The 19,763-nt window shown below is 35.9% G+C and overlaps 1 protein-coding gene across 2 annotated transcripts; it reads right to left on the minus strand.

The window, feature by feature from the left end:
• Positions 1–3,259: 3,259 nt before the first annotated feature.
• LOC113231006 (acyl-CoA synthetase family member 3, mitochondrial) lies at positions 3,260–19,174 on the minus strand. 2 transcript variants are annotated; one of them, XM_026465152.1, is made up of 10 exons: positions 18,883–19,174; positions 15,679–15,816; positions 15,266–15,358; positions 14,383–14,655; positions 10,194–10,371; positions 8,680–8,935; positions 7,421–7,633; positions 6,301–6,443; positions 5,699–5,800; positions 3,260–3,543 (listed from the first exon to the last, which is right to left on the minus strand). In XM_026465152.1, exons 1-10 carry the CDS (start codon positions 19,031–19,033, stop codon positions 3,438–3,440), a joined length of 1,653 nt encoding a protein of 550 aa, XP_026320937.1. In that variant the 5' UTR covers positions 19,034–19,174; the 3' UTR covers positions 3,260–3,437. The 2 variants fall into 2 exon arrangements, with proteins under 2 accessions (XP_026320937.1, XP_026320927.1); XM_026465142.1 differs by having other exon boundaries at positions 3,260–3,802; positions 5,638–5,800.
• Positions 19,175–19,763: the final 589 nt, after the last annotated feature.

A 19,763-nucleotide genomic window follows, 5' to 3' on the forward strand; every position in this document is an offset into this window, starting at 1 on the left:
TACGATCCCAAAACAAAGCAACAATCGAGCCTATGGAGATGAACCGAAACCAACCAAAGTGGCGCGCGTGCAAAGTGCCTCGCGCGGATGATTACTTATTTTTTTAAATAAAATTGGACACGTGGCTACAGTTGCTTTGGAGAATCATTGTACCGTGGATAGTGATTGGTACACGACCATTTGGTCTTAAGATGAACATGGACAAGACGAAGATCATGTCGAATGTCCATGTTGTGGGTACAACATCTCCAGTTAAAATTGGGAGCATTACACTCGAAGTTGTTGACCATTACGTATACCTGGGGCAGACAGTCCAGTTAGGTAAGTCCAACTTTGAGAAAGAGATCTCTCGTCGAATCCAGCTCGGATGGGCAGCCAAAAATTAAGAACCAGTTACGCGGTCAACGACTTTCATCACCTGAAGAGGCTGTCGAAGAGTACGAAAAATATGTTTCAGATATTGTCACGGAGGAGTGGCATAAATGTTTTCAAAATTGGTTCATTCGTACGAAAAAGTGCATTAACGCTAACGGAGAATATTTTGAGAAACAATAAATTCATTTCTGACCATTTATAGTATTTTTTTCTTATTCATTCCGGAAACTTATAGTGCGCCTCACGTATAATCATTAAGGTTATAGCAAAATATGCATAAGTATGTACTAACTTGGTACCAGGAAGTACAATGGAATACAAGGTGATTTAAAGTCTGAATTGAAGACGGTAGTGTTTTTGGCGCTAAAGTCTATTACCAGTAAAAATATACTTATTTTTATCGTTATTTTTAAGTATTAAGGAATAGAAAAATAAACACAAATAGATTAAAATAGCGAATTTTATTTATCCAGGAAACAACAACCATCAGTCAAACATTATTCGTAACAATTATATTAATTAAAACTACTATAAAACTAAATGGTCCTAAAATAAAAAAAAATAACAATGTAACAACACATAACATAAACATACATTATTCTATATACACATACATTGCAAATACGAAAGTGAATATAAAAGTAAGTAAACGCTTGGACAATTAAAAGCGAGTGAAAATATTTTACGAATATAAATACAATTTCACACAAAAATAAATGTCTTGTGCATAGATCGCCTTGTAATGTTTTATCTCATACACGATCGAGTGTGATCGGCATGCAATTTTTCGCTACACTCATCTCACGACGGAGATCGCGCGTCTGCATCGATGCAATCGCGCGTCTGCATCGACGCAATCACGCGTCTGCGTCGATGTAATCGCGCGTTTCGCGAACGCGCGATTACATCGATGCAGACTCACGTTCGCGAAACGCGTGATTACATCGATGCAGACGCGTGATTGCGTCGATGCAGACGCGCGGACGTGCGTTTGCATCGCTGGTAAAAGTCGCAGTGTAAGACCAAATAGAAAGCTTTAAAATAAGTACCTATATAACCATTATTTACTACCCATTATTTCATTTCAAAAGCTTATATACCAATTAACAAATTCATATCAGTCTTTATTACAATATGGCGTGTCTTTGTGCACATTTTTGCAAAAGCATTTTTACAATTATTAACCTAAATTGTTAACAGTGACATTTATATCAAAGTACTTACTTTATTTATGGAAATATTTGTTATAACAATATTGTACTTATTAAGACTACGCAACCAAACTGTGTAGTAAAATTAAGCCGATAATTATTGAGCAAGACTGGAAAACTTGAATCAGTTACCCACCATATAGAGCAAATAATAACCCGCGAGTTCTCGTTACTCTGAGTTAGAGATAGGCAGAGGATGAAAACCCAATCCGCCCGGATATTTTTGCCCAAAGCGCCCGGTTTCAACCCATTTCTGTCCATAATCGTGGGCGGAAAACATTATATTATGCGTGAAACAATATTGTATTTGGTATATTGGAAATATCGACGTACAAAAAAAAATTAGACGAAAAAGAAGCAATCCCCGCGATGTTTACCATATACTAAGCATTAGCAGCATATATAAGTGAAAAAAATAACAAGGTTCTTGTTTCGGTAGTTTTCAAGATTCTTTTTTAGGTAGATTGAATAAAATTAGATAAATAGGAGCATTTTGTAATGATATATCATACATTTGAAAAAAACTCCGCTTCAAATATTTTTGTTGTGGTAAATTGTTTCCGCCCTCGTTTTCGGGCATTAATGTGTTTTAACTCGGTTTAAACCGTTAACAAAACACCGAATTTTAGCCCAGTCGCTTACCGATCTCTGCTCCGAGCATCTACCCGCATATATAAAAAGTATCAGAAACGACAAAGCGTCATAAGCTCGGCTACAATTATTTCATTAGATAAAGAATTTCTTTAAGAAATTTTAATTTATTATTTTATATATATATCTTCTAGTTGTACTTTAAATCTCAATTTGTATTATAAAGTTCCTTTAGGCACCATTTAGTGCCTAAAAGGACTTTAGGTGGTAGTGGTGTCATTATTAGTGATGTCAATATATTTATGTAGCCCACAGACCATAATTATATCGTAAAGACATCGCTTCGTCTATATATATTTTTGTTCAAGTGACTATAACGCAAAAAGATTAGTGATGTGAGGGTTCAATAAATTGTCGTCGATATTGATTTTTATTTTATTTTATTATAATTGCATAAGAAGCAATTAGAGCAGATAAAACAAATAAAATGACGGCGAATAAACAAACTTACTTTAAGAGTACAGATGTAACAATTATACATATGTAATTACAAATGGCTTGATACCGCATATGACCAGAGGTTTAAAAAAAACAGACCTGGGGCCCTGTTAAATGTAATGTCAGTCATTTGTAGACTTGAGACCTTAGGGCGCGTTCCCATTATGTCGTAACGTTTTATTTATTCTTGGACGACTGTCGCGTATAGCCTGCTCCACATAACACGACTATCTATCGTAACTGTCCCGTGATCATTTATTTCATCGTTGTACGACTGACGTGTGTAGCTGTTCCCATTAGATCGTGGCGACAACGTATCGGTTCACGGCAACCGCCTTGTCGCTTGCACGACAGAATCGTTTGTAGCTGCGATTATCTGTCGTCACATTTTTATCGTGACGTTTTATTTATCATCGTACGACTGTCGTTACAGCTCCCATTGTCACGACAGTCTGTCGTCGTAACGTGAACGACAGTTAAGCGTGTCGTTCTATGTGCGAACAACTTCATTTAAATACACAAGTCACGACACTTTAAACTGTACGACTATCTGTCGTCACGACATAATGGGAACGCGCCCTTACTGTTTCTTCCATAAAATTTTACGCAACAGTGAAGCATTTTTTCATACTTAAAACTGTCCTGAACTTAGTACTAGACGCGTGTCTCAAATTTATAGTCATCGCGTTATACGGGAATCGCGCGACTAAGCGAAGTCTTTAACTTTAGTGGTCTGTGATATAGTAAGTTACGAATGTGGCATTAGTCAAAATCAAACTTATCTACCTTTAATAAAACCCAGAATATTTTGTTTAAGATCCCAAAATGCCTATCACAATCTATTTTTCGTTCTTCGTTAGCACCAAGTCCTTTTCATACAGTTTCCTTATCTCTTTCTTATCTAATTTCCCCATAGCGTTCCTGGGCATTTGTTCCACCACGACGAAAGTCCTAGGTAGTTGGTATGGAGCCAGTTTCGTTGCTAAGGCTTCCTGGAGGTCCTGAAGACTTAGCTTACCTCCTTTGAGGACAACTACGGCGCCTACTGTTTCGCCATAGTCTGTGTGTTTGATGCCTAGAACGGCCGCATCGGCTATATTTGGATTTTCGAGTATTGCCGATTCAACCTGCAAAATAACATGTATTTACATATCGCCGTCTTAAATTGAAAACCTCGTACGTGATTTCTATGTAAGACGAACGAAGATAAAAATGTGGTGTAATACGCAATAATGTTTGTAGTTAGCATTTTAATTAGTTAAATTACACCTCTTTCGGATATTAGGTATTTAATAATATATTTGAGTAAGAAGTTTCTAAGTTTTTCTTCAACAAAAATCAGTAAAAACGAACTATGTGAAAACGCGCATAAGAGGTTTTCACTCTAACGCGATGATATTATATAGACTTCAATTACGAGGTAACTTCTTCTACTGGCTAGATTATTAACGGCAAAAGATACTAAGTAAGGGTCGCCTGAAATTCACTTACGACGCTTGACTTGGCTTTATTCTGCTGTTATTTTGCATTAAAAAAAGTTTCGATTTTATTTGGTACGTACTGTACGTTATGTACCTTATTGTAGAGAAGCTAAGTTACATATTGCATGGCTTGTAGCGGCATAAGCTGTCGACGACAGGATGCGTCGCGTCGTGTCGTAGCACCAATGTGAGGCGACCATAACGCTACTATTTCAGGTTCACATTCTTTAACTTTTAAGTAATTTTGTCGGTATTTTTCATGTGGTTAAAACGGTTGTTATAGATCGACCGCATAAATCAGACCATGCCCTAAGCTACAGCGACGCGGGGAATGATGTTAAAGGGAATCGAGCGGGAGGCGGGCGGCAAGCGCAATTTTAATTTAGCTCAGTTCACTAGACATGCGGTTTAATAGGTCGTGGTCACTCTGTAAGATATATTACACACGAGATTACATTCCCAAGACTAGTCGATCTATCTTCGGGCACAAAATTAGTAGTCAGGCTAAGCAAATGACATTTAACTTATATGAACATTAAAAAAAAGACAATAGGACCCAAATTCGGCTAAATATCAATAAGTTTTGTTTTATAACATCAAGTGACGGAGCGAACAAGTCGTGCGCCTGATGGTAAGCTACACGCCTGTCCATAACAGTTACAGTGCCACTCAGAGCTTTAAATTACAAAGATTTGAGGGTCACTACCACTGCGCCCATCACCCTGAGACATAAATTGACAAGTCCCATGTGCCTGTAATTTCACCAGCAGACTAACCCTTCAAAACCGGAACACAGTAATGCTGACATTACTGCTTGGCGGCAGAAATAGGCAAGGTGACACTACTACCCTGGACGAACTCTTTCACAAAGAACTCTACTGCTACTATAGATATTTAAACAAAACCGTAGCAGAAGTTACTGGACTTTTAAAAAGTCTTTATAGGAGGATGACACAGCAAGGGAAGACATTGAAAGAGAACAATTAACGTTTCTCGTCACCGAAAAAACCTAAACAGATATGGACATGAGTAATTAATTTTCGTTATTTTTTTCTTTTTCTTTGTTTAAAAAAAACTATCTCGTATGTGTCTCTTTTATTACAATTTTTTGTACCTCTTTTTTATTATCTATCATAATTATTATTTAATAAAGTATAATTATAGTATTTTCATCCACACTGCATTAGCACACCGTTAAACATGACATAATCATAACGTAACGTATCGTTAGAACTGTCCGCAAATATTATCACCTCGTGTGCATCACACTACAATATAGGCCCGCCCCCGGGCCCCAGTAGCGTCGCCATATACATTAATAATGTATGGGTGAATTTACGGAATCATAAATACCATTCATGAATTGGGGAATTGTCACCGGACTCAGGGTACAGCAAAGAAGGCCCACGCATCGCCACTTACCTACTTCATAAAACATTTGGAATCGTATAATATAAAGAAATAAAACGTGTGTTACCAACCTGCAAAGCGCTGACTTTATACCCACTGGTCTTGATAATGTCCACGGAAGTGCGGCCAAGTATCCTGAATTTTCCGCCTGTGAAGGATGCCGTATCGCCCGTGCGGAACCATTCGTCATCTATGAATTCGGAATCATCGAGTTTTGGAGTCCTGTTCCAGTACCTAAAATACAAAGTTACTCGAGTTTCCACAATGGAATGTCATATATATATGGAATAATATAAATATATATGTACCAGAAATATTATTACATATTTATTATTAAACGCCATCTTTTGTTAAAATCTTACTAATGAACGGTTATACACGCGCGATTTTAAGCAGCGATTGAAACGCGCGACTGCATCGATACAAACGCGCGACTGCATCGCTGCTAAAAGTCGCCAAGTGTAACCACTTTTAGTTCTTTGCTAGTTATTATATAGCCCGCTTTCATTTTCTTCGATTCCAGGTAGGATCAATATGGGAAATAAACTTTTCGAAATTGGGAAAGAGACTTTTTGTCCATGGGACCTATAAACTTGGTTTGTTTGAAAAAACAATAATACGCGATATAGATCCAAAAAATAGTTTCATTTCCAATTAACGGAATATTGACAAGAAAAATGGAATAACTAAGAAATAATTTTTTTAGGAAAATAATAGGACATTACGGAGCTTACCTAGAGAAAACTGAATTTCCTTTTAGCAACAACTCTCCGACGTAAGTGTCATCAGAATTCTCTGTGTGTTTAATGACCTTTGGTTGTTCCCACCCGTCGTGAGAAGAAAAAAAATCTTTATTACTCAGACGGTCCAGAGAAATCTAGAAACAAAGAACTTTGCGTTTACTCTTAAGTCACAATAGGATGCTGATAAGCAATAACGTATTAAAAACAACATGATCACAGTTTTGTGAAAATGGCACCTAAACATTTTTTCGTTGTTTTTGATAGTTTGTTTTAAAATTTACTTATACAATGAAAACTTGTTTTTTTTACTGTTGTGCTTGTTGTTGTTGAGGAATTATAAATCACAACAATTCATAATTCCTGAGGTGACTAGTTGTGCAAGTACATTGCACAACGGGAGGTGAGCGTGCCAACAGCTCCGGTACCTATCTGGACAATACGTGCTGTCCGTGCAACCGGTGTCGCTCACCCAAGGCCCTAGCCATTTGAGCACCGGATGAAGTCTGAACGCATGGGGTCAGGACCTAACTGATGAGGTCCCTATGCAAGTTTGCTTGTGCAGGTAATAGTGCCCTTCCTGTATAACCATAAGTTTGGGTAGCGCGGGCACTATAATCAAAACTCAGTAGATAAATAGATAGGGACTGTAGTTCAGTTGGTAAGAGTGGTGACCCCGGTGTGACAACAGACGCTGGTTCAAGTCCAGTCAAACCGATAGAATTTTGTCTTTGTATTGTTCTATTTTTGTATCAATAATACATAACGTAGTGGAATATTTTCACAAAAATATATGAAATTGGTTACCGGAAAGTGCGCGAAACCGGATTCATCTCCTAGTTTGCCACCCTTAGATGTGGAATATTTTCTTCAAATTTAAATGGGACCAATACTGAGGTACCCTCTTTCCAAAAAATCTTTAAAGAATCATCAACATCGATTCACAAATCGGTTATCGTGTAACATACATACAAAAAAAAATACAATCGAATTAAAAACCTCCTCCTTTTTTTAAGTCGGTTAGTTATGGTAGTAAAAACATCATGATATTCAATAGAATAAATAAAGATGTTAGACACCATAAAGATAGATATTACTTGAGTTTTATACATACTTCAATTTGACTGTCAGGTAAGGGTGTTTCCACAGTGACTAGATTTTGTAGTTTTCCTGTCTTTTCATCAACCGCAGCTATTCTAGCTGACACTCCGGGCAACGGCAGACCGACATACCCAACAGTTCTGTCTTCAATTGGCAAGTACGGATTGCTTAACGCCATACCAACTTCTGACATGCCGTAACGTTCGAGAAGGCGGAGACCAGAGATCTGAAAAGGCGTTGACTTGATTTGTACTCAGGGCATATATTAATTATGATTTTCTACACTTAAGCTTTTTAAACTTGAACAGGTATTAATCCTTTTTTAAATTAATTAATAAATTGTCGTGACTAATTTCAGCGTGACCATGGTCGATTTTTTGTAATTTGACTAACCAGATAAAAGTCGCTATTTAGTCGGTTCGAGTCGTAAAAAACTAGATTTAGTCGGTCCGCTGTTCAAAAGTTATAAGGGTGTTTTACTGTCCACGCTGGAATAAGCTTATTCCAGCGGCACCATTTCTCAATCTCACGAACCACAAGACTTAGCTTAGATTTGATTACACTAAAAAAAGTTGTGATTTAGTCGGTTGTAGTCGTAAAAAACTAAATTTAGTCGTTACGCCGTTTTGAAGTTATTAAGGTGTTTTAATGTCCACGCTGGAATAAGCTAATTATTGCGGCAAGAATTGAATGTCGAGAATTACAGCTCATAGCTTAGATCTGATTGCACCCAGAAAAAGTCGTGAATTAGTTGGTTGTAGTCGCAAAGTTTTAGAATTAGTCGCTCCTTTGTTTAGAAGATACAACCGACTTGTTATTTCAAATACAAATTTTGTATAATATACAGAATTTGTTATTTACTTTTTATGGTATTTGAAGGTTTTAATAATGTTTAGTTTTTAATTTAAGGAAATTAGCAAAAAATATACAGTTAAAAAATATACGGTCCATAAATTTCATTTACAAAATATAAAGGTTTTCCAAGAAAAGGTCTTTCAGCCGGCGCCTAAATGTTCCGTCAGATGGTTCAAATCTACTTTGGAAACTGTTCTCAATTGATCGGCACGGCGGAGTGGGATGCCAGAAACATTTACGACTGTAAATGAAGAAAGACTATTTCTAACGTACATTATAATTTCATATATGTAAAGTGAGTAGTGAGTCATTATTATGCATTGCATTACAAAGATATTTCTGCAGGAATGTCTGTTCCACCCCTATCTTTTCGCTATACAAAAGTTTCTTTGACACCAAACTATAACAAACACGTACCTCTTCCCATTTATGGAATAAGGTATCTGGCAACGGCGCAGAACCAGCACACATTAGCCGCATTCTAGATGCCAAAGTCGTTTTAACGTACTGTGCTGTCTTAGTACTTCCGAACATTTTCTCATAATCTGCAGTCAACTTCGCGTACATCGCCGGTACGCCGTGAAAAACTGTCACTTTAGTTTCGTCTTGTTCGCCCATACCGAGTAACCGTGCCCAGACTGTATGTGATACAAAAGACGGCAGCATTCGCAATCTGTGTAATATAGAAATATAGTTCAGATCAGATTGAAAATGAAACTATTCTTTTGGATTTAAAATAGCGTATATTTGTTTTTTTCAAACAAAACAACGTTTTAGGCCCTTTAAATTCCAAATTGGCCTGGCCTTCAAATTGCACACTTATAGAAGCGCTGCAGTAGCGCAACTGTGGCGCGGCAGCCGCGCGTTACGTTTTAGGTACTTCACTAATTGTTACTGCAAGAGTGGCGCGCGCGTGTCACGACCATGGCTTGAGGCTATCATTGATTTAACCTTACGGTTAATTGAGGTGGTAAAGTCATCAACCAGTTATGTCTAATATTCACTGTCGCATTAAAAAGTAGTCTCTAGAGAAATCTACACAATCAACTATGTTTTACATATCCCAGCTGCGAGAAAAACATCCTAATTTCGACCGGGAGGATGGTTTCTCCGTATCAGATTCGGAACCAGTGTTATTTCCGATAAAAAATCCCAAGCGGACCAGTCTGCAATACCACTTATCAATAAGTTTAACATTATTTCATTTCTAATTTCCTATTAATTAATTTAGTAAAAATTGGTATTGTAAAAATATAATATTTTGCAAAACGTTTGTAGCGTAAATTGGAGTTCTTTGGTTAATATATTTAATAAAAGGTATGTAAATGAATAACTTTTTGTAAATATAGAAAAAAAATAGAGTGGTTTGCATTAATATTAGACATAATTGATTGATGATTTTACCATCTCAGTCAGCAGTGACCATAGGACCTAAAAAAGGGACCCAAAACGATGGTTTGATTAAAAAAAAAAAACAAATAAACGCAATTCGAATCCGAAATAATAGTTTTAATTTCCAATGTGTAATTATCCTGAAAATCTTAGAACACAACTTACATCAGTCTACATCATTCTATTTAACTTTACTCTAACAATTGAAAATAAAAATTTGTTACTTGTGGGGATTTGTAATTAGCACTATCTCCTTTCTATGACTGTAACATATTTATTAATAAAAATTTGCTGTAAGGGCGCTTTCAAATTAGACGCTTATAGAAGCGCTGCAGTGGCTTCAATATGGCGCCGCCGCGCCACTACTAATTCTCATACAATATTCAGAAGTGCAGTTTCAGCGCCTCTGTCGTGACACGCGCGCGCTACTTTTGCAGTCACAATTAATGAACTAAAAAATATTGGTGCAGCACTGAGGCGCTTCTATAAGCATCTAATTTGAAGGTGCCTTAAATGTTCCATATAATAAAAAAAAATACCTAGCACCAGCAGCCAGTGACGCATTGACAGAGTTTAACTGTCCGTGAATATGATGAAGAGGCAAAGTATGGAGAACTACATCATTGCTAGAGTATTGCCAGGCAGAATGTAGTGACGCTATTTGCGTACTTAACATACTATGTGTCCATACCACGCCTTTCGGTTTGCTTGTTGTACCTGAAAAAGAAAAAAGGCGCATTGTACCTTTGCTATATAAAATTTCATTCATTTTGATGACAAAACTGTTAAATTCAAATTCTTTTCTTTCCTTTCTTTATTAAAAGAAAATTTGGTCTCACGTCAGGCATAGGTATCGTGAGACCAAATTTTCAAACGCATACAAAGCTGATAATCACAATGTCACTCGAACTGCTCCCGCTTCATGGCTGTTACAGTACAAAATAATCGATTTAGTGATTTTTTGTTGTTGTAAGGTCAGGCCACACAGACGCGGTATAGCGGGAAAAGCGTTTCGGGGGCGGACCTGCGGGAAGCGAATGCGTGCCGGGGCATGCCACACAGCAATCCCGAGTGTAGTTCGTGACGGGACAGCGGCACGAAGGCGGCCGGTGTGACACCAAAAGCGTCACGCCACATTTCATTTTCAACACAAATAAAGAAAGGTCCATGTCACTATCGGATAGTGATGTAGAAGAACTTCTTTAAACTTTTGTATGGGGTGTTAAAGTTACCTTGAAAAAAAATCTGCTAAAAATTTCAAGAAAAAATTAAATACATATTTTTTTAGTGCTGAAACTAGAGTTTACTAGAGTAATTCGGGCTTTCTTTGGCATTGTGCTCATTAGCTGGGCTGTTTCGGGTTATCGTTACAAAAACTAGAACAGCAAAATTAGCAAATTTGTAATTGTAGTACTTAAAAATGGGGTACAGGGCGTACATTTTCAACATTTTTCATTAAAATGCTTATATTACAAAAAGAAAATGACTCCGATTTTTTAAATATTTTTTTCTGGGTAGTTACAAACTAGGCAACATTCTGTTCCCAGGTTATCGTTGAGTTTTGGGACACTCTGTATACTTACTTTGAAGGTTTTGAATCAAACTATTCATATGAACAGAAATTGTTTATTTAAAAACATTTAAAAAATTCTATAATCTTAACACAATTAACTTGAAACTATTTTTTCAGTGAGACTCACTGGGCATTTTCTTTATAACAAATAATAGGTATATAAGATTTATAGAATCAACAATAATAATTGCATTTAACTACTGTACCTACTTACTTTATTATTAACAATCTATATACGTAATTAACTTGAAACTTCTTTTTCTATCAGTCCAAATGGGCATTTTTATTTTAATAAATAATAAGTACCTATCTAAGATTTGTATAACACCAACTATTTTGTTTAAGTTATGTATCTACATAAGTGCATTATTTTGAACAATCTTAACATAGTTAACTTGAAACTTCTTTTTCTATCTGTCTCACTGAGCATTTTTATTTTGACAAATTATTTGTCATCTGATTATTTTGAATTGCAATTGAAATTAACTTGAAACTTCTTTTTATAGCAGTCTCACTGGGCGTTTTTATTTTAACTAATAATATGTATCTATCTAAGATTTATGTAACAACAATTGTATTTAACTTATGTACCTACTTATATTATTTTGAGCAATTTTAACATAGTTAACTTAAAACTTCTATTTCTAACAAACTCGCTGGGCATTTTTATTTTTACAAATAATTAATAGGTCCCTATCGAAAGTTACATTATTATGAACAATCAACAATCTTAACACAATTAATTCAAACTTCTTTTACTATCAGTCTAATGCTGGCTTCCTACGGCCCATGATTTTTTATTTTAACAAATAACAGGCATCTAAGACTTGTAGAATCAACAACAATTCTATTTAATTTTATGTACCTACTTAAATTATTATGAACAATGCATAATTGCAATTATACTTAACTTATATACCTACTTATACATTCGGGAGCAATGAATCCGAGTCACTAACATAAAAATTAACATCTCAGAACTAACAATGCAAACTTATTCAAACAAAAAGTGTTTTGTAGACCATTCAATACTCTAATAAAAATTATAAAACTCCTTGGTTGCTACTTATTAAACTTAACTGTTTATTTATTTAACTTTTTATTTATTAAATTAGCATTCATCATTTCTTATTACATTTTTTATGTTATCACAGCATTAATTCAGTACCATACCTTTTGGAATTACCCTGTGTAGTTTAGTCATCAACTATATTACAGGTACCATAATGGGAAACACAAGTCTTCAGGAATTAGTTGCAATGAAACTGGGATACTTTCTTGATCGTTATTACTTGTTGTGCTAATTACGGTAAATTAAGGAGATTGTACCGGTGCTACTGAAATTTGATTTTCTTCTAGGTCGTTCAGTTCAGCTTCTGTAAAAATGTGTGCAAGTTTCAATTTGATTTCGGCTTGAATTGTGGGTTTCAGTTTTTTAAATGTTTCTGCATAACTAATGAACAGATAATCTACGGCGTCATGTTTTTTTCTTAGAGAAGAGAAGAGGTATCTCACAGTTGATTGTTATTGATGGAGGGAGACGTTTTCCACAACGTATTCGGCCAGCTAACACAGAAATGGCAAGTCTATAGACGTTTCATGCAATATGATATTGAAACGACAATAGAAGTTGTCAAAATCACGTGTTGTTTACACAATTTCATTAAAGTAAGAACGGTAACAATGCGGTTCAACAGAGCGATTCTCAACCAGTTGAGGCCAATGAACTACTTCCAATTCGTACAAATCAAAAATCGTCTGATTATGCAATTGAAATCAGAGAAAAATTTGGCAATTATTTTAATAATAATTAAAAACATAAAAAATATACTCACGATCTTGATTTAGCTCCTCGGAATTGTTTCCCAAATAATTTCTATGTTTTTATAATTTCTATCACTTGTATTAAATAAACTGGGGTATGATTGCACCAATGATATAAGTTTTTCCGTCGAATTCATCTTGAAACTTGATTAAAATCAATTAAAACACATTCCCTAGTTGTAAAAAAATACAACGTCCAAGCCCGCTGAAGCCCCGCTCCCGGATCGCGCCCCGCCACTGACGCGCTGTGTGAACGGTTGCATATAACTCAATGTATTACAACACCCGCGACCGCACCCGCCCCGCGGACGCCGCGGCCGCGGCCCGCGCCCGCTCTGCCTGTTTGTCATGGCGTGCGGCCCCGCACCGCGCCGCCTCGCCCCGCGGCCGCCGCGCCTTTCAGTGTGGCAGGGTTCATAAGAACTGGTACATTACAAAAAATCCCGCGCCCGGAACGCTTCCGCGGCCGCCTCTGTGTGGCCAGAGCATTAGGTATACTTAAGAGCATATCACCATTGATCTACTAAAATTAAGCAGTACTGCAATGATGTTACAATTTCAATTGCGGTTTTTGTTTTTGGACTCTGGACATTTTTTCATGTTTTTGTATGAGACTCGACGACGATTTCTTGATAGTGACCTATCAAATTCATGTCACATTAATTTTCCTCAGTATACATTTAATGCAGTAAGGAAATAAATCAATTTGCTACTCCGCGAACCCAATGAAGGTGAAATCGTGCAAGAAAGCTATAAGTGCTTATAGCTTGAATATTTTTTTCAAGCAGTTTCTTTTTCCCACTCGCTCTCCGAATAAAATTAATAACACAAGCGCAAATACTGTCACGAATACCACTATCACCACGACAAAAATATACCATATATATTCGATACTATTCGGGGCATCCTCAAGAGTTGTGATTGTTAAACCCTCGGCCGAATAAACTTTTGCACATTTAAACACTTATAGCATTAAATTATTTTGCTCCTCCATTACAGTTTTGATTCCTTGTTTTTATTAGTAGCGTTCTCCTCTGCATAATGTAATAATTTATAGACAACCCAAAAGACAGGAAAAAGCTCAGATGTCCCAAATGGAGAACTTATTAAGTTCAAGCCAGCGTCTGCGTCTGCGAACGGTAACTATACTATTCTGCCGCGCTGAGGTCCTGGATTCGATTCCCGGGTCGGGAGAAATATTTGCATAGCCAACGTTTATTTCTCTCGTGAGTTTGGGTGTAGTTTATGGTTGTCTAGGAGTGTGTGCATTAAAAAAAATATTAAGAGTGGCGTACCAAAAAAGATTATGAATAATTGAAAAAGGAACTTACCGCTAGTATAAATGAGCATAGCATCGTTTTCCCCGTACCAAATATTGTTCAAACCAACATCTTCCGTTTTCAGTGGGAAGGCACTATTAGGTTGGTACAATTGAGCTGTGATTTGCTTGTCTCTGGTTATGACTAGAAGATGCCGGTTTATATCCTTAGCTAAAGGAGCCAGCGTGTTTTCAAAATCTTGAGTACTAATTATTAATTCGGTAGAGCTGTCTGTTAGAAAGTATTTAAGCATCTCCGGAGGATGCAATGGTGTTAGAGGCACAGCTGAAATTAATATCGATTTTTGAGCATATTTCACAAACTTTGAAAAACATGAATCTGAAGAAAATTCAAATAACAGAACAGTTATTATAGTGAACTGGTCAAAGATCATTTCTTCCATCCTATAACTTATTTAAATTCAAATGTTTTATTGCATACATGTTGTTAAATATAGTCTTAAATTAGTACATACAGTATTAAACATGACCCTGTAACGGCACGGCGATGTAAATTTTTAAGTACATTTTAAATATATCGAATCTAATGTATTATATTTCATTTAAAATTAGATAAATTAAAAACATAAAAATTATTACAAATAGTCAAAAGTACAATTAAGTAAAATTATTTTATTAAATTATACTATTTTAAATTAGCTAAATTAAAAATATAAAGATTATTACAAATTGTCAACATTTATATAATAGTTGATTTTAATTTTATTCTGAAATAGTTTATCTTCAAAATATTCCTGGATTGTGTAATAGCATTTGTCAATAAATTTTTCCCTTAGTAGTTTAATAAATTTGTAGTTATTCTCCTCGTTTTTTATGTCATTAGGTAATTTATTATATATTTTTATGGCCATTTCATGTGACACTTGGTAACATACCTATGTTCCCACTCATCCATATAGCCCATTGTACGATGATGTGTAAGGCATCATTACTGCACATGTAAGAAACTGTTTCTCCAGTTTCACCCGCTGAAACAACAATTTGTATTTATTTTTTATTCACCGGGTGCACGACTTGTTCGTACTCAAAGCTTTCGATCGCAAAGATCTGAGGGACACTGCCACTGCACCCGTCACGCTGAGACATAAGTTGATAAGTTTCATGTGCCTGCAATTATCCTGCCGCCAAGCTGTAATGCCAACATTACTGCTTGGCGGGAGGAATACGTAAGGTGGTAGTATTCTCTACTCTGCTGCGAACTCTTTCACGAGGAACTCTACTGCTACTAAAAACAGTCGAACAATAAAACAATATTTGCCGAGAGATCTTCACAACAAAATATACTTACACAACTGATTAGCTATTTCCTTACTAAGTTCGGCAGCAGATTGATATAGTCCAGAATAAGTATAGATCCCATATTCGTCTTGAACAGCTACTCGAGAAGGAAACAGAAGAGCTTTTCGAAACACAGGAACTACCCCACCTGTTGGAAAGATTGTGGTTTTGAAAAACGCTCCACTCCCCCACAAGCAAGTGAGGTGAAGTGACGTAAATATCTTCGAATGGAAGGACTGCACTGCAGTGGCGCCACCACTCACCGCCTCCGTGTCCGAACGGTTATCATACTGGACAGCCACGCAAAGGTCCCGGGTTCGATTCGGCCGAGAGAAATATTTGTATGACCTACATTTATTTCTCTCGTGAGTTTGGGTGTAAATTGTGGTTGTCTATGTGTGTGTCCATGGCACTCGCGATACAGGGTTTCCCTGGTCCGGGGCTATGAGTGTGTGCAAAATAAATAATAATAATAAATAAATAATTTTCATACATATTGAGAAGCGAGGTTGCAGCGCTATGTCATGCCACTTTTGCAGTCACAATAGGTGAACTACAAATTACTGAATACGGTCGCGCCACTGTAGCTCTTCTACAAGCGTCTAATTTAAACTTGTCCAAGTGCCAATCACCGGGTAATGATGGACAAGCGTTTCGGAGTATGTAACTTCCAATGCATGATTTCGAGAAAAAGAAATATGTATAAATTCTGCCTTGATGCAATTTAAAGAAAATAATTATTCTGCCATTGATCTCGTTGTTTTCCCGAGAAGAATACGTATTTAATTTTATTATAAACAAAAACCAGCAAGGAACAAGAATATGAGGAATTACATAAGTACTAATAATTATACAAGTTGTAAAGATTTATGGAATTTTGAGGCAGCACAGCAATGGTGACTTTATTGCAATTTAAAGAAATAAATAAACCAAAGTTCTCTATTCGATTAAAAGCTATGGTGACTTTAATGCTATAGTGTCAAATACATCATCAATAATGTAATGCTCGAGCAGTTTTGAATCAGGTAAGGCTCAATTTACATTACCCCTGTACGGGGTGGTAGCGAATATTTGTAACTAAATTCTACAGAGCATAACGAACTACAAATGTCAATTATGTAACTAGATACAGTAGCTGCGGGAATGTCCGAGACTGCACGAAAATTCTCAGGAAGAAGCGCAACCTGTTTTATGGCTCGTATCTAGTGTGAACGATACAAAAACTATTTCACTCAGCCATGTACCTTTACCAGCAGCTGACTAGAGATGTCGCTATAATAATTGTAATTAAACTTATTGAATGTCAGAATTTCAAACAGGCCAAAAAGTCGTTAAAAACTAAAACAAAGATTTCTCCAACAAGCACATAGAAAAACTAATAAGATCCGATACCAGTGCTCACATAAAGGTGCCAAACATGGGGTTTGACTGAGTCTTTCAACCAGAGACTAAAAGTGTGGCAACAATGGATAGAGAGAAGCATGTTACACATCAAGCTGAGAGACAAATGGAGACTCTCCAGAATTAGGAAGGCAACCAAGGTGATAGATGTCACAACGAAAATCAAAAAACTGAAGTGGCGCTGGTGTGGACACACAATGTAAGATCAACAAAAGAAAAGTGGTCAAAAGATGTGACATATTGGCATCCAAGAGATGGAAAGAGGTATATAGGAAGGCCAACAAGAAGTTTGGAAGACGATCTGCTCCGAGAATGACGACCATTGGCACAACACCATTGCTTATGAAGAAATATGGAGGAGGCCTATGTCAGAGGACAACCTGATTAGAACCAGAACCAATGCTGATGTTAGGATTAAGAATTATTACTGTTAGAAGTAAGCATTAGGTTAGACTTAGAAGTAATCAGGGAATAAAGGCTATTTTTATTTATTTATTAACATAAACATCATTTTAAAAATAAAATTAACCTTAAATAAACTGTGAATTCTTTATTCTAAATCTATATATTTCAGTTGCTTGTGGTTTGAAAATTGAAATTGGTGTAACGGGTCTTTTGCGCATGTCATGTGTAGGATAAGGACAGTTAGCTATTTGGTTATTTTGATTGCTATTGGAATTTATGTGTATTGTATGTAAGTATGTTACTCATATATGTACTTTTTATTTTCCTTTTTTTCTTACACTACGGCTCGATTTATATTAAATAATCACAATTTATTTTAATTTCATTTTATTACACTATTATTTAACATACAATAAGATGGCGAAAGCAATTTGAATAAACTTCGTTACATAATCTGTTGATAAAAATAGGAGCTAAACGAGCTTCTCTATAATGAAAAAAAAAGCATCCATGAATTACTGCATTTTTTGTCTATGGTTGCCTGTTAGTAAAGAGGGAATATCATAGGCATGCTATGTCAAATGTTCGAATGTTTCCAAATATTTGCTATGTGAACATTGACTTACAATTGTATGGACGTCGGGTCCGCGCTAAAAAGTGTACGCACTTGTAAGGCGCTAAAATCGTATACAGAGCACCAAACTCCGCTTTAGTCTTCATTTGTTCGACTGACAGCGCGATACTGCGATGACATTACAATTTAAATATCGAATAAGTTGACTTGGGACATTTTTTTCGTGGATTTTGTATTAGACCCGTCGTCCATTTATTTGTAAGTCAATGTATGTGAACTATAAATTGAATCAATGTGATCATTGTGAAAAAATGTCTTAAAAAGGAAAATTAGCAAATAATGTAATAAATAGACTTAGGTATGGAATGTAATTCCACCCTTAGCTAGACTGGATGCAGCAGAGATTTTTTGGCAAGATTGTATAGCGCAAGACGACATATTTCGTGGAGTACTTAATGTGGTGAAGTTGATAATGGAAATGAAAAAACATTGATTCAGACTACTGTTTAGTGTGTGATGGATTTATGGATTTTTTTGCTTGTACCTTAACAGAGGGCACTGCCTATCAATGACGCCTCCAGTCCTATATGCTATCGGGACATGAATGTAGAAGTCATTTTGATGACCACAGGATTTGCTAAATTTCCTCTCACAAGAAATCGCATGAGACAGAATCATGTTAGGTAATAAAATTAGTCGTTTAAATTATACGACTCAAGTTCAGTTACGTATACAAAATAGAATTCATGCAGTTATATACGCACTGCTAGCGATGAGAGAAGAAATGCGACATGATACATAAAGCTAGTAATGTTTACAGTTCACGCAACTTACCGATTTTTATATCATCGTTGAAAGAATTCAGCAACTCCGTATTAGGTTCATCTTTGCGAACCAGACTAGCAGCACTTTTGTGCCTACAGACAAGTAAACGCGTTCGAAAAAGCCGGGTGAAAGTACGTAATGAACGAAAAGTAACCTCCATGATAGTTATAAAACAACGAACTTATCTAACCGAAAGACAGCTTAGGTTTGACTTAGGAATGTTCCAACTATTTTTATGTAAATAAAATGAAAATTATGAAAAGGATAGTATTATCTCTTCATTACGAAATATTTTTCGTGTTTTCGTCATAGACTAATATATAATAATATATAATACTGGAGATAGACTGGCAACTGTCATTTCTTGACGCTGAGCGGCATCTATACGCTAAGCGGAGTACTAAATGACGTATATATAGCTACGTATCTATAGATAGGATATCATTCAATCATTTGATAATAATAAATACTTAAAACTTGCATGTTTTCATTGTTCTCGAAATATCAAAGGTATTCACGACTTGCAATAAGAGATTAACTACTTTACTACAGAAAATAAAGTAAATGATTCTATACAAGTCGGTCAAACAAGTATAATATTTCGAGAACCATAAAAACACCCAAGTTTTAAGTATTTATTAGTACCAAATAATAAAAAAGTGTATGTAGTTAGGAACAGAGATAAATAAAACATATTAAGGTATTGTTTTTTTTTAAACATTTATTTGTACACCAGTTTGCCGTTCTCGTTTTCTACCCTTTTTTTTATTATAATGTTCTCGAGCACGTACGATAATGCGGTCCATTTCACTATCTGTTTTGGAAAAATTATAAAAGCTCTTGCCAGTAAGGACATTGCTGACTTCTCTGCACCAATTGTTTACGAAGAA

The sequence above is a fragment of the Hyposmocoma kahamanoa genome, unplaced genomic scaffold, assembly GCF_003589595.1.
Source record: "Hyposmocoma kahamanoa isolate Upper Pololo Valley unplaced genomic scaffold, ASM358959v1 101, whole genome shotgun sequence".
NCBI lineage: Eukaryota > Metazoa > Arthropoda > Insecta > Lepidoptera > Cosmopterigidae > Hyposmocoma > Hyposmocoma kahamanoa.

Bases quoted from the DNA above. Each gene is read 5' to 3' on its own strand.
- LOC113231006 (XM_026465142.1), bottom strand. From the start codon at position 19,033: ATGGAGGTTACTTTTCGTTCATTACGTACTTTCACCCGGCTTTTTCGA. The intron at 10,372-14,382 runs GTAAGTTCCTTT...TTTCTTTTTCAG, and splicing joins TATGCTCATTTATACTAGCG to GTACAACAAGCAAACCGAAA. The intron at 8,936-10,193 runs GTATTTTTTTTT...TATATTACACAG, and splicing joins TCACTGGCTGCTGGTGCTAG to ATTGCGAATGCTGCCGTCTT.